The sequence below is a fragment of the Dermacentor silvarum genome, chromosome 6 (assembly GCF_013339745.2).
Source record: "Dermacentor silvarum isolate Dsil-2018 chromosome 6, BIME_Dsil_1.4, whole genome shotgun sequence".
Lineage (NCBI taxonomy): Eukaryota > Metazoa > Arthropoda > Arachnida > Ixodida > Ixodidae > Dermacentor > Dermacentor silvarum.
Genome location: NC_051159.1, coordinates 108,086,781 through 108,101,067, shown reverse-complemented (window position 1 = coordinate 108,101,067; position 14,287 = coordinate 108,086,781). Strand labels below are relative to the sequence as shown.

At 43.2% G+C, this 14,287-nt stretch overlaps 3 protein-coding genes across 9 annotated transcripts in view; 2 read left to right on the top strand and 1 right to left on the bottom strand.

The window, feature by feature from the left end:
* The window catches only part of LOC119455824 (anaphase-promoting complex subunit 2), a 29,510-nt gene extending 27,582 nt beyond the window's left edge, over nt 1-1,928 (bottom strand). For both annotated transcript variants that reach the window (XM_037717301.2, XM_037717302.2), the window contains exons 1-3: nt 1,725-1,928; nt 1,260-1,445; nt 912-1,170 (exon numbers count right to left, since the gene is read on the bottom strand). In XM_037717301.2, the coding sequence (XP_037573229.1) occupies nt 912-1,170; nt 1,260-1,445; nt 1,725-1,790 (511 nt within the window). In that variant the 5' untranslated portion in view covers nt 1,791-1,928. The remainder of the gene's footprint in view (nt 1-911; nt 1,171-1,259; nt 1,446-1,724) is intronic.
* Nucleotides 1,929-2,228: 300 nt separating this feature from the next.
* On the top strand, nt 2,229-7,015 carry LOC119455823 (probable small nuclear ribonucleoprotein G). The gene is made up of 4 exons (XM_037717300.2): nt 2,229-2,341; nt 2,524-2,546; nt 6,668-6,792; nt 6,863-7,015. The coding sequence occupies exons 1-4, from the start codon at nt 2,310-2,312 to the stop codon at nt 6,914-6,916; spliced, it is 234 nt and encodes a 77-aa protein (XP_037573228.1). The 5' UTR covers nt 2,229-2,309; the 3' UTR covers nt 6,917-7,015.
* Nucleotides 7,016-7,919: 904 nt separating this feature from the next.
* The window catches only part of LOC119455817 (exopolyphosphatase PRUNE1-like), a 52,984-nt gene continuing 46,616 nt past the window's right edge, over nt 7,920-14,287 (top strand). For 4 of the 6 annotated variants that reach the window (XM_037717291.1, XM_049669334.1, XM_049669333.1 and 1 more), the window contains exons 1-6: nt 7,920-8,105; nt 8,504-8,608; nt 8,733-8,879; nt 10,136-10,263; nt 12,461-12,570; nt 13,106-13,261. In XM_037717291.1, coding sequence (XP_037573219.1) covers nt 8,070-8,105; nt 8,504-8,608; nt 8,733-8,879; nt 10,136-10,263; nt 12,461-12,570; nt 13,106-13,261 — 682 coding nt within the window. In that variant the 5' untranslated portion in view covers nt 7,920-8,069. The remainder of the gene's footprint in view (nt 8,106-8,503; nt 8,609-8,732; nt 8,880-10,135; nt 10,264-12,460; nt 12,571-13,105; nt 13,262-14,287) is intronic. The other 2 variants (XM_037717292.2, XM_049669337.1) reach the window with 2 other exon arrangements.

Here is a 14,287-nt window from a genome sequence, read left to right as displayed (position 1 = left end):
AGGTAAAAAAGGCTTATTTACATTATTTATTACACACATGTAATGATGTTAGCAACTAGACATCTGGTCAACCGAGGAGCATGTAAATGATAAACAACAGTTATCTGGTGCACCACAGCAATGACAGCACTGAGACAAGAGAGTAGCACATCACCAGATCCCCGCAGAGTGTTATGATCGTTGATGGAGATAAGTGTGACTACTTTGCCGCACATTATTTTAAGTCCGAATAAGTGATCAATCGGCCGCCTAAAAGCTAGGCATTTCCATTGAATGACTTAAAATTATTGAACAGCAGTTATCTAAACAGTGCGTTCACTCCCAGAGACTGGAGCCTCTGCTCAACAACTACTGCTCTCTTGCAGCACATTAATTCAAAACTGTCTCCATTGCATCGGTATTTCTGCACAAAGACGTTGATATTCGGCAATTCCAAATAATGAATTATATTATAAAATAGGAAAGACTTTACATAAAATTAAAAAACTGCAATAAAGACACAGACGAGACTGAACAGAACAAGCGCTCAATGGAAAGACTATTTTTATTCGAAATTTTGAGTAATTTCCACACCTCTATTAGCTTCGCATGGGCAATGTACAAAGAAGATGCACACTAAGCCTGTTTCGACAAACACATTTAGAACATTCTGGAAAGCACAGCATAGAAGTTCTTGCAACTGCTGGCGACTCACGGCTTTCCAAGCTTCGATCGTTAGTCTATCCAAAGTAAGGTACTGATTGAAATACAGAGATGAGCATATATATGCAATACTGGACCATCAATCTTTAGGTGGACTGAAACCTTGGCGATCACTTGGTGATCTAACCAAACCGCTATTGAAGCAACAAGCCCAGCGAAAAAAAAAAAAAAAAGAACACAGAGCAATGCTACGTTTGTACAACCCTTACCTGCTACACGATGAAATGCCCGGAATGCAGCGGAGTAAAACTTTAGCAAGACTTGGTTGAATTCGGGCGGCACGGACATCTTCAACGCTGCTTGCAGGCTGTCGTACACCAAGTCTAAGATTGAGCTTTGAGAAACTACGTTGGCTTCTGTCACCTCACTGCCACCCTGACTCGTTTGAGTGGAGGCGATGAACTGGGCACTCGACTGGCACTTTTCTATCGTTGTATGCAATTCGGTGACAGCTCTTCTAAAAGCGACCTAGAATGAGCGGTCGTATCCATGTCAGAACAGAGAGTGAATTACAAGCGAAACTTGAGTAATGCGTACAATGTAGAGTGTACACTGACCCTGGTGTCCTTTAGGTTCGACTTCGCCGCGGATTTGAAGCTGGCCCAGAACCTCGGGATGATGTCTCGTCGTAGTTGCTTCTCATACTCGTACAAAAACCAAGGTGTCAGGACAGAAGCTAGTTGTTTTTGTTGCAGCAAGTTGACAACAGCATTAAACCTCTCTCGGTTTATGGATTCACCGGCCTGTAATAAATTTCATTCTAATTAGTACGGAGTACTACAAGCAACAAGGGGTCGTATTCTGAAACGTTCCACTTGAGCGAAATTTCTTTTTTCGCTTTCAGGCGCGCGCTGATTGGCTGGTTGAGCAAAATTGAATGAAGTCGGGCTCAACCATCCGATCAGTTCATCCAATTTTGCTAAAACAGCCAATCATCACGCGCCTGAAAGCGAAAAAGAAATTTCGCCGAAGTGGAACGTTTCAGAATACGGCCCAAGGACGCCGAGTAATGCGAAACATACCTCGTGAAACATTATGTGCTGCTCAACGATTGACCAAACATCTTTCGTGATTTCTTGAGTGGCCATAGCATCAGTTTTGAGCGAAAAATAATACGTTTAGATAACCTTAACGACGGACGTCCCCAGTTTCGGACATCGTCCGCAACCGCAGAGAACACCGTACCAGCCGCCACACAACAGACAGTGCGACGCTAGCGACGCATCGCGGCGTTGATCACGCATGCAGATTCAGATTGGCTAAATAAGGCTTACATGTAAAATTGAAGTCAAGTCGAGGAGAAAAAAGTCGAGAGAAAAACCAGAAAACATTTTATAACATAAGTGAAGTATACTTCAAAATTAGAAAGCCTTTCTAAATGGTGGATGAAAAGGAATCGAGATGAATTAGATAAACTATGGTCGGATAAACTCGGCGACACCGCGGTTTTATTCTTTTGTGCTAGTCACCGTGGGTAAGCGCTCGCCTTGCGTTGTTAGCGTGATTGGTTCTTTATTCTATGTTAGAAAGCGGCGTGGTTGTTGAGTTTGTTAAATTCGTCGGCTGCAAAAATTTTCGTGTAGTTATTCCAGGCGCAGTAAAGCAAAATGAGCAAGGCGCATCCTCCAGAGCTGAAGAAGTAAGTTGCATCTGTCATTTATAACTGCGCCGGCGGCTTTGTCTGTGGTACGCCGGCAGCAGGTCGCGTTCGCCGATGTGTGCTTACTTTTCTGCTAATTAGACCTAAGCTATTCATATCTTGTCTAGTTTATGCGTGAGTTTTGTTGTAATTTTTTATGCTAAATTTCTCTTTCATTTCAGGTACATGGACAAGAAGCTGTCGCGTAAGTTCACTAACTTTGTCGTCTCTTGGAAAGTGCGAGTTCTGTCACTACACAGGCATACCTCTTGTGACATCCCACCGTGCAAGCGGTTTGCCACACCGCAACTTCATTTGTTAATTTGCATGAAATGTCTAAATTGCCGTCATTTGGCACAAGACACCAGTCGGTGCGAACAAATTGCATTGTAAGATCACAATCAAAGGAGACTTTTAATTACTAATTTTCCATATTATTTTTTTAATGATGATGGTGTGTTTGGGTTGAGAAATTCTTACTACCTGTATGAAGTTGTGGAGAGGCTGCATGATCGATTATCTCGACAGAAGCCCCTCCATATACGTTTTCTCCGATCGGCAACTGACCCCGCCGTTATTGGCTCCGAGAGCGCGTATAGCGCCCTCTACTAAAGCCAGTGCATGACCCGTCGTGGTTGCTCAGTCAGCCTCAGTGGCTATGGTGTTGGGCTGCTGAGCACGAGGTCGCGGGATCGAACCCCGGCCACAGCGGCTGCCTCTCGATGGGGGCGAAATGCGAAAACACCCGTGTACTTAGATTTAGGTTCACGTTACAGAACCCCAGGTGGTCCAAATTTCCAGAGTCCCCCACTGCGGCGTGCCTCATAATCAGATCGTGGTTTTGGCACGTAAAACCCCATAATTTAATTTTTTTTAAAGCCAGTGCATGATAATACAATGCCATAGGCCTCTTGCGCTGGAGTTTGAGGTATAGTAGCTGCGCCTGGTGGCGGCAAGAAAAGTTGGCTGGGTAGTACCAGGTTGGGTAGTAGTGAGCCCTGGCTGTAGCGAGGCACGCTTCTAGCCTGAGTTTTGCATCGATTCCCATTTTTTTCAGTCTTGTTGTGAGTGCGAAAAGGCTCGTCGCTTGTCACAGACCACTCTGTGAGCTGGCCGTAGCCTACTTTTACGAAAACGGACACTCTGTATGCTGTGGGACGTAATACTCGAAGCAGAAGGAATTGGTGACGCTGATCCGACTGAGAGGCCTAGCTCAGCCTCAAAAAAGCGTCACTGTTGTTACTGCTGCGTTGTGGGCTGCCACGAGCAAATATCAGATTCTACCATTTTTCTTCAAGGCCTCACATAGTGGAGCATCGGGCGCGCTGGATAACTTGACTACACAACTACGAGCAGCACAGGTTCGAGAGTTAAATGTGCTCATCCTTGACCTCAAGCCAACACGTTAAGGCAGCGCAGCAAGGCAGTATTGATTACAGCACATCGATGTTCGAGTGCTGTCATTAAAAGTTGCATCAAGCGAGCAGCGCACAAGTTCGTGCTGCAGTGCGATTAGCACATATGTTACTGCGAGCTCATATACATTGCATCAGTTATTTATCAGTTGCTAAAGGGACTGATGGTAGCTACTTCAGTGCAGACTTGACTACATGTTTAGCGGCATGTAGTCAACAAAGATTACAGGAAGCGCGCTGGAGCGTCTTGCTTGTCGTGCACTCAAGCAGTTCATACATCGTGGCGTGCTGAAAGACCACTGCTGGGGTGGCGTGTACCGTCGTGCGCTCGAGCAGCTCCGTACACGTAATGTCTGCTTATCGCTGCTGTGAATTCATGTATTGGAAGTATTTCCTCGTTTTTGTGTGCTTAAATCTAGCAGCGTGGAAACCTTACCTGAAGTTCAACTTCGTACACAACTCGTTTCACTTGCGATTGACACTGCGCTTAAACTTCGCCGCTTATTTCTTGAACGGTGTACTACGGTGGGTGTTGGTACTACCCAGCCCAGGGCAGAGGGCGCTCTTTAGCACCATTTTCGTAGCGCCCCCTGGGCAAAGCAGGAGCTTTATAGGCATGAAAAAAAGAAAAATGGGAAAACATTGCCAAGGGGGGGGGGGGGGGGTGGACTAAAACACCTGAATGTTCTTGTATGAGAAATTACCTAATCAGGGCCACGAACAGGATAATTTATGTACAAATCAAGGATAAACAGGATAACCATTGTGATGATCTGCCCTGTTTTGTAGGCATTTCTTGTAACTTCACTACCAACTTTTCCCAGTCGAATAAACTGCCAGAAATTTCAATAGCTGGTTCTGCTGGCTATTCGACCAACAATATTTCGCCTTTTATTTGTGGCTTTCATCAAATCCTTCTGTCTTCCAAATCATCTTTGACAACCAAACCAGTCTATTATTGAACTTCAAGTCAATTATTGCACTTATTTTGTAAGTGCCCTCTTGCTATAATCTCTACTTGATTGGCAAATATTCAAAATAAATTTCAGCATCATTGCAATGTGGTCCTCCCATAAAAAAATGTGTAGATATGTAAAGGTATTAAATAGCTTTGCCTTGTCCATATGTATAATACCCTTTACAGGGTACCTGGTTTCCGGAGATGTGGATGGCAGTAAGCAAAGCCCCCTTCATACACATTTCTGCTGACCAGGTTGCACGTGGTTGCAGGGGCTTAAGCAGTAACAACACTGGTAGCGACAGCTTGTGACGCTTTGTCCAACTACAAGCTATAACGCATTAGAAATGTTCTTGTTTGAATGGGTATTCTGATCAATGGAAGATAAGAACTGACCGTCGAGATCACGTGGCTGCCGACGATTTGCACCAGCAGCTAAGTAGAATGTGGTTGGCTGCTGCAATATTATCTCTTTGTCTTCTCTGGTGAAACTTGTGCCATCAACCTGTCTGCTCACATTTTGATCCTGTAACCCATTATTCCGTAAAGGGCATAATATGTGTGTGGACAAGCAAAAACTCTTCTAAGTCATACATGAGCCATGTGGTGACTATGAATATAATGCATGCACTTGGAATGTGTAAGCCACAGTTCAAACTTGCCTCAAGATCTCTATTTCTCATCTACAGTGCAAGTACAGGTTCCAAACTTCAGTTGTTTTCTTTTAATATGATTACCAGTCTTAGGATACTGCATGCACTTCCTGGTAGCTATTTTATCGGTGGATTTGTAACCGGTTTCCTGCTAACTTGGGTCACTCGTAGTCCTTGGTGGTCCATGGTCTAATGGGTAGAACATGGGGCTGCTGTGCTGAGGGAGCGGATTTGAAACCAACCGTTAAACCAATGTGAATGACTGGGCATGTGCTGCTCTTCAATGACAAAAAAGGTCCTTTAAAATTTGTCCAGTGCTGGACGGGTATCAAACCTGTGCCATATATATTCAAACAATCTTGTCTGAATTCATATTCGCCACACCAGACATTGCGTCACTGCCGCTTGATAGCGCGAGAGAGGAGCCCGGCTTCATGTATGCCTCATGCATGACATGTTTCGGCGTTGGCAATACGGTGTGTCGCTGCGTTGCTTCAGTGCTAATCACATTAACGTCTACATTCGTCGTGAAATAGGTTCTACCGGAATTTTTGTCTTTATATTTGTTGGGGTCTTGACGCACGTTTATGAGCTGTGCTGTGTCAGTGTTTAATGCCATTAGGTCGCAACTCTTTGCTGACTTAAGCAGGAGCAGCCACATTCGAGTCATGAAAACACTCATGTACAATGTTCTGGGTGAACGTGGGAGAACTCAAGGGTGTAAAATTTATTTCGCTGCCTCTCATAACCAGATCGTTTGTTTGGGACTTTAAGCCCCAAGATTAAATTATTTTTCCTTTATTTTGCTTTGTGCCAGTTGCAGCCTACCACTAGGTGTGGAAGTCCCTCTGCCCTTTTACCTTGCTAAAAACTAAGGTTCTTCAGAATTGTTAACCGGACTTGTTGGTATAATAACACAATACGGTAAACTGTCCAAGAACAAGACAAGTAGATGACATGGGCGCGGACTTTCACCTAAAATTTATTGTGCGTTGGTGAAAGATTGTATAGGCGAAAAATCTTTGAAAAAGCAAAAAGCACCCACATGAAGAAATGCTTACATTTGTAACGGGGGAATCATGGCCATGTGGGAGTGGTGGGGTTAATCATTTGAGACGGTCAGTGCCCCTGTCATCTGTTTGTCCTGTCTTAGTCTCATTCTGGCGCTGTTTGCCGTATTATAAAAAACAGACAGACATGTTTTTCGGAAACTGTCTATTATAAATTCATGAACTAGCGTAGTCTTTTTATCAAGTGAATGAATTTGGTGTGAAGTACATTGTTTGTTCTTCACCTGTAGTGAGGCTCAATGGGAGTCGTGTCGTCACCGGGATCCTGCGTGGTTTTGATCCGTTCATGAACCTCGTCCTCGATGAGACTGTTGAGGAAACAAAGGGAGGAGAGAAACACAACATTGGTATGGTGGTAAGTATTCCCATTGTGCAGAGTTTTGGCTTTGGTTCTAACAAGTGGCCTGCATTGTGCAACTTTGCAGGTTGTCAGGGGAAACAGCATCGTCCTCCTCGAAAGCCAAGACAGAATAGGCTGACACCATGGACTTGGGTCTTCTTGCAGCCATGCATTACCATTGTATTCTTGTCATTCACATTGTTGCATTACCTTGTCAATAAACATGCCATAAAACTGACATTTGCGTGACCCTCCTTTCGATTCAGGTCTGTGGACAGCCTGAAATAAGGTGACTTGAAGCAATTAAACCTTAAAGCAGTAGTGCGAAGTCATTAATGCTAGTGTATGATCTGTATGTAAAAATGTGGACATAGCAAGCATCACACTCGGAATATGGACTGCGATTCCTTTGTGAAATTTTAATTGGTAACTTTAAGCCATCTTTCAAAGTTAATTGCTAAAATGGTTTTAAAAAAGAAACCGTTGTACAAGAGTACGGGTGTCGCACGGCGCACTTTTGATCGCGATCAAGTTAGATTCGGATCGAATTTCTCGGTCGTGATTGGCTCCTTTGCGCCAGCTGCACGAGGGAGCCAATCGCAGTCGAGAATTTCGATCCGGATCGGTCTTGATCTCGATCAAAAGTGGTACGTGTGACACCAGTTATGATGGTGCGCGCAACATACGTAGAACACTTATGTGCCAGAACTTTTGTTTTAGAAAACGTTGCCCGACTGACCGCGATTTATACAGAACTTGACTGCTATTATTTTCCCCGAGAAATAAAAGGTACGTCTTGGAAACAGCGCACGTTTTCGTCAAATTTGAGCTTATCTAGAGTATTGATAGCAGCCAGGACCGCGATTTCAAGTTTAATGCAAGTAACGGTGCAGCTGGTTGCCGCGCTTCTATTCAAAGCGACTACCGATGCCCCGTGTTGCGGCGTAAAGAAATAGTTCCCAACCTTCTGCGCTTTTAGAGAATTCCACTGCTCCTTGAGAGCCAAGTACGTCACGATTTAGAGAACTAGCGAACATTTTATGCATGCTTGGGCTTAAATCACGAATAACAGTTTATGGTTACGATATCAACGGGCTGTGGCGCAGCGTTACACCTAGCGGTTGTATTTAGCGCGGCCGATGTTTCGCGCTGCATTGCTCCATTGGGAAATGGCCGCGAGTTGACTCTTTAACCTTTTCGCAATGGTGCTGCGGATGCTAGGCTCGTGTTAAGGCTCTCTTTTTCTTTTTTTCCTTTTGGTTAGATACAGTTTGACATTTACGACGCACAACATGGATCGATTTCTCTTGGAGAGTAAACGTAACTTGGTAAGTTAGCTCGATTGCATGTGGCGTTTCCTTGATCAGCTGTATTTACGTTTCGCGGCTGATTTGCACATTTGACTTCATGCGTCTACCTGTTATTTGTCGTGCTCTCTAGGAGCGTTGGCCCAAATATTTTATTTGGCGTATACAGCTGCGCGCGGTTTGGGCCAATATTTTGTCAATTGAATGTGCGCAGTTCGTTCTCTGGCTGTCCGCTTGCCGTGCGATGCCCCAGTTTGATCGGCAAGCACGAGCTACCCACGACCTCTTCGCTGTTTTTCATTAAAAACCTGCTGTCGATAATCAGGCAAAATTTTAGTATTGCGCCGAGCTTTAGCGGCGAAACATCTGTGCCTGTTTCATTGGTCACGAACTAACATTTACTTTCGTAATCTCTCCAGGAAAAGCTCGACACTTTCACTAAAGTGCATGTCGTGCTCGGAAATGAAGCTTGCGATTTGGATTCCGCCGTGGCTGCTATTGTCACCGCGTACCTGCTGCATGAGGTAAGAAGTGTAGTTCAATTGGAACACGGTCTGCTGTGTGCTGCGCTTGGTTCTTCCAGTGTGTTTAGCCGGCTTAGCGTAGCGCATATATCGTGTGCGTAACGAAACCTGTTTTTACTTTCAGCTTCAGCCGGTCGCGACATTACTCGTCGTACCCGTACTTAACATTGCGAGGAAGGACGTCAAACTACGAACGGAGATCACGTATTTCTTCGAACAAGTGGACATTCCTCTCGACACTCTTGTCTGCCGGGACGAAATCGACTTAAAGGTAATGCCGGCCGTCACGCCCACCGCACGGCGGACGTCGTTCGCGTTCACCTGTTCCCGTTGTGCTATTTCCCCACCATAAAGCGATATCTGCGCGCATTCCGTGGGGCTGGCGTTCTGCCAGGCGTCGCAAACAACTGAGCTACATCTTTTCAGTCGTGCTTTATGGCTCCTAGTTCAGTATGTGTTCTATCCGCGCGTCGACTCGAGAAAGTGATCTCAAGTGAAAGCGACAGTGGATTTAATTGTGTTGGTTGGTATAAGTTGGAGTTCCAGGGGCAGCAACATAGTTGAGGTAGAAATAAAGAAAAAGACGAAAATTAAATTTAAAAGAGTAAATGCTGGGAAAGAATAATAGTGAAAAGAGGACAAATTTTGGGGTTAGGTATGTAGGTCCACAATCTTCGATTACTTGTGATAGATATGCTACATCCGTATAATCAGTTTTCAATTTTGCTGCCTGTATTATACAATTTTTACATCATTTTTTTTTTTCTGTGAGACACTGTGTTTAGCGCTTCCTAAGGATTAACTATATACTCGTATATTGTGTGCGCAGCTTACTTTTCATACTAATGGCGTGCTTCATTCATGTAAAACCCCAGAAACAAGTACTTTTCATACCAAGAAATTGCAGTATGAAGTAAACATTTTTATCCTGAGAAACAATAAACTTCTTTTCTAGTAATATGCTTTTCTAAACATCTGCTTCAGCTGGCAATTAAAGCAGAGTGAAAGCGCTACATAAATGCCCTGCACTCAATCTTCAGCAAGCATACCTTGATGTATCTATTTTGCTGGGAATTCCATCTTGTACTTTCCCAGCCTAGCAAAAGAGGAGGTGGTCCTTTGCACTATGTCTTAATTTCTAAATATTTACTTTTGAAGTGTTCAAGTAAACAGTGTGTGAAAAACCTGCCGTGGTGGCTTAGCGGCTATGGTGTTGCGCTGCTAAGCACGAGGGTTGCGGGATCAAATCCCGGCCATTGCGGCCGCATTTCGATGGTGGTGGAATGCAAAACCGCCCGGGTTCCATGCATTGGCGGCACGTTAAAGATCCCCTGGTAGTCAAAATTAATCCAGAGTCCCCCACTACAGCGTGCCTCATAATCATCAAATCGTGGTTTTGGCATCTAAAACCCCAGAATTCAATTCACAGTTTGTGAAAAATCTGTTAAACGAAGACTTGCTGAGGTAAGAAGATTATTTAATGTAGTCTTATTCTAACCCCCCCCTTTTTTTTTTTTTTGTTCACAGAAACTTCACGCTCAGTCAAAGTTGTCGCTGACCCTAGTGGATCACAATCTTTTGCCCAAAGAAGATGCTGACTTGCAGGCTGCAGTCCAGGAGATCATTGACCACCACAGATTGGAAACATCTCACAGGTTTGTATCTGTCTTTTTGCTCATTTCTTTGAAGGGTCACTAAGATGAAATATGATGTAAAACTGAATTACTAAATTATGCTTCTGCAATGGAAAAAATGGCCACTCATCGCCTCACGGAAGGATTGGTAAGACAGAAAAGATGCTAGAACGAAAGATGGGTAATGATGCCTTCCTGGATTTCCCACATCAATGCCCCTTGATGTCATATGACAGTCTCTGTGTGGGCCTGTCTATAATTAAGGATCACATTGCATTTTAAAGGAACCAAAAGCTCAACTTAATCAGCTTTTCATGGTGTCCCAAATGTAAGAAAATATTTTGAAATCCATGATACATCAATATGTGGGTGCTGATGTTTCTGTATGCAAATACAATAGGGAAGCTTAGTCTTCATTTTCTTGAATAATAATGAACCTTTTCCGGGAAATGAATGAAAATGGTGGTTTGGAAGAATATCAATGTGAACAGATGTGGTGCTACTTTTTAATAAGCCAGACGTGAAAGCTTTTGTTGCAGAGCACTGTTTAGCATGTTAAAAGTATATTTTCTTATCTGTAGGTGAGATACAGATTTGGTTGGCTTTAGTCTTTTGTGCTTAATTCTAATGGTAGACAAAGTGTGCTATATCTTTAAAAAGTAGGGGAGTATTAGTCGCTGTGTTTAATTGCGTCATTTAATTTAAACATTGGTTTCACCTTTTCTATATCATACAACATAGTATCTAAGATGGATGTGTTACTTATGCAGAAGTGTTTATCAATGACATGTAACATGTGATGGAAATCAAAGTCCACATACTAGCGAGCCATTCACTGTGTTAGTTGCAGTTTGCAGCATACGAATAGATGTTGCAGGCGTGATTATATTATTTATCACCCAATGTTGATGACAAGGAAATCCTGGTGCATCTGATGTTTGAATGTTTTCGATTATGACAGGTGTTTTTTTGTAGACTATGTAGACTTTTAAAAAATTGCCATGGCAGATAGCGCAGTTCTATTCATTAAACTGGATTGCTCGAAGATGCAGACATTATTGCTTGCATCATAATTCATAATGCATAATTGACTAATTAAGAAATGTTACTAATCAAGTTTTAACCAATTGCTTTATGGCACATATAGCATGTACGAGTTGTAGCCAGTGAGTTTTCGAGGCATATCTATTTGAAATGAATTCTGAGAAGGCACTGGCATCGAGATATTTGCCGTCAAACTTGTGGTAAAAATGGCTGTTCCACTTAGTTTTTCTACAAAATGCTGTTTTACACATTGAAGTGCACAAATCACTAGAATGCAAATGTATTTCATTGCACATTTTATGAATGAATATCTTCAAACTGGTATCATCCTGAGAATTCATTCCAAGTGGATGTGCCTTGCGAACTCGGTGGCTACGATTTGTAAATTGTAATATGTGCTAAAAGGTAATTAGTTCAAAATTGAATTAGTGAAATTGTGTTATTAGTTGATTATGCATTTGTTTTTATAATGCAAATAAGGTATCCAGCTCGAGGACTACAATTGTGATATCTGCCACAAGTGACTTTTAAAGGTTCTGTATATAGCAAAGCGGTGAACTGGGCTAGTTGGTACATTGTAAAACAGATAGAAAACCAGCACAAACACACCAGAGACCCGATGAAGAGGACTACCGGACTAGCTGGAATCTTCAATGACGAAATATACCTGTTGGCAGGCCACTTGGCGCATGCGCAAACTACGTGTGCACTCTGCCATGCGTACAGCAGTGGTTGGCCACGGCTGGGGTCCAGCGATTGTCCAGCTAGTTAGTCCCTTAGTCTTCTTCATCACATCTCTCGTGCGTTTTCACGGGTTCTTTACCTCTTTTATTCTGGATATAGGTTCAAAATTTTTTGTTGTTTGTGCGCTATTAATTGGAATTCATTGCTGATGCTTAATTGGCTGACCTGAAAAGCACAGCTATTTCTGCAGCTATTGAAAAACAAGATTGTCTAGTGCCTGTTGAAAAAACCAGATGATGACTTGAAGGGACCAGTGAAAGACTGAAAAATGTCGGAGAAGCCTTTCCAAACCTTTTTGAAAAGTTGTACACTGCCTCAGTTAACGTGACCGTACTTACTCGTTTAGCACTACAGAAGGGGGTGTGCCATGTATCTCTGTTTCTGTTTGTTAAATTTGCAAATTTTTGTATTCATCCTCATTGGCTCGTAGATGTGACAAGACAGTCGAAATGGTTGGATCATGCTGCACTCTGGTAGCTGAGAAAGTTTTGCACTCTAAGCCAGAGCTCTTCAGCCCTCAAGTTGCTCTCTTGCTTTACGGTAAGCATTACACTCTACTTGGCTACTTTAGCAGCTGTGTTGCCCTTTTGTACATTTTTGCTGAGAATGTACACTCAATATGAGTTGCAAAATGGGATCTCGTTACCCAAGAAGCTCCAAGACAGCATGGCAGTGTCGACAAGAAAAATTGTGGAACTGAATGCCATCTCAATAGCTGGTAACACCCCGTTTACTAGAAAAATGCCACTTGTAGTTTTTGTTAGTGATTGAAAAGGTGGCGGGTGTTTATATTGCTGCAACTCATATTGAGCGTGATTGTACATGCTAGTGCTTTCTGCAGGATAATATAAAATATCATTGTAAGACAACCATAAATTAGAAAAAACATGAAATAACCTGCTGTTCAAGTTGTGAATTGCATGTTAAATCATTTAACTAGCGAGATATTTTCACCTGGGCAGGAATGCCTAAGTAATACATAAAACTACATCAGATGTTCAGTAGTTGCATCATTTACCTGGTACCGAAGACTGTTTACATGGCTTTGCATTAAGGGGGCTTGCGTCCTTTTCAGGCACAATCCTTCTGGACACAGTGTGCCTCTCTGAGTCTGCACGGAAAACGACAGCCAAGGACTTGGAAATGGTGTCCAAGTTGCAGGCGTTGCTTCCGGAGCTGAGCAAGGAGGAAGTCTTCAAGCCACTGTGCAGGGCAAGGTCCAGCGTTGATGGTGAGTTGCTGGGTATATGTGGCCTTTATTCTTTTCTGCCAGTGGGTATCTGCACGCTATCAAGATGGCCGGACTTGTACGTCAACTTGCCACGGTTGCGCAGGGGTAGCAATGTTGCCCTGTTGGGTGTTTAGTTACAGGTTAGATGCCCACTTGCAGCAGTTATGCAACAGTAGTGCAAGGTGCAAAAATGTGTTCTGAACATTGCTCGATGCTGAAGAATTCCTGATGATCAAATAACCAAGCTTTGGAACACGTAATCTGCCCCTTCATCCCCCTTTACAACCCTTGGAAAAGTGTGAAAAGAATCTTGCTTGTACAACAATGTGCAAACCTGTAACATCAGCTCGGCACAAATGTTGGCACATAGCATAGTTCTAGAAATAGCCTTGTATGCTTAGTGATCTTCATTTTCACTGATGCACTCTGTTGAAGAGCAATGCAGTTTTTCTGTGTGAAGCACATTTGGAAGTGAATTTGGCGTTTAGTAGTGGCTTCACTGCAATGCGAATTTTGATTTTCTGTGCAGCATCTCGGCAATGTGCTCTGCATTTCCATGAAGTCCTACTTGCACACAAAATTTCTGTACTAGTTTGCATTCTCAACTTGTGTCAATTTGCAAAAGTGAACTACCCCGTTTTAGGTTTTGTGCTGTTGTTATTGAATATTTACCCTTCTTCGAAGAGAAAAATAAGGCAACTGCACGGCACACCGGAGCGCGGACGCACGGAGAAGACGAAAAAGTAGAAAAAAAAGGCAGCATCCGCCATGGACTGCCATTCAATCCAGTTACTGTAAATAGTGTAAATACAGTTGTGTTTCACCATAGGCTGTGACCATTTATTTTATAATCTGGTGCTGAAACTCCCCGGGAATGCTCGCTGGGACTTTACACGCCTGGAGTGCTCATCGGGAACTTTGAAAGCGAAGACAGCACGTCAAAAGGACAGCGGAAACCTCCTCCGAAAGCCAGCCGGTACAACCGAACTGGACCATCCGCCGTTAGCCTTTGTCGTGATAAGACAC

Coding starts and splice junctions, on each gene's coding strand:
- LOC119455823 (XM_037717300.2), top strand. CDS start 2,310: ATGAGCAAGGCGCATCCTCCAGAGCTGAAGAA. Junction 2,547..6,667: donor CATGGACAAGAAGCTGTCGC/GTAAGTTCACTA, acceptor CTTCACCTGTAG/TGAGGCTCAATGGGAGTCGT. Junction 6,793..6,862: donor AACACAACATTGGTATGGTG/GTAAGTATTCCC, acceptor GCAACTTTGCAG/GTTGTCAGGGGAAACAGCAT.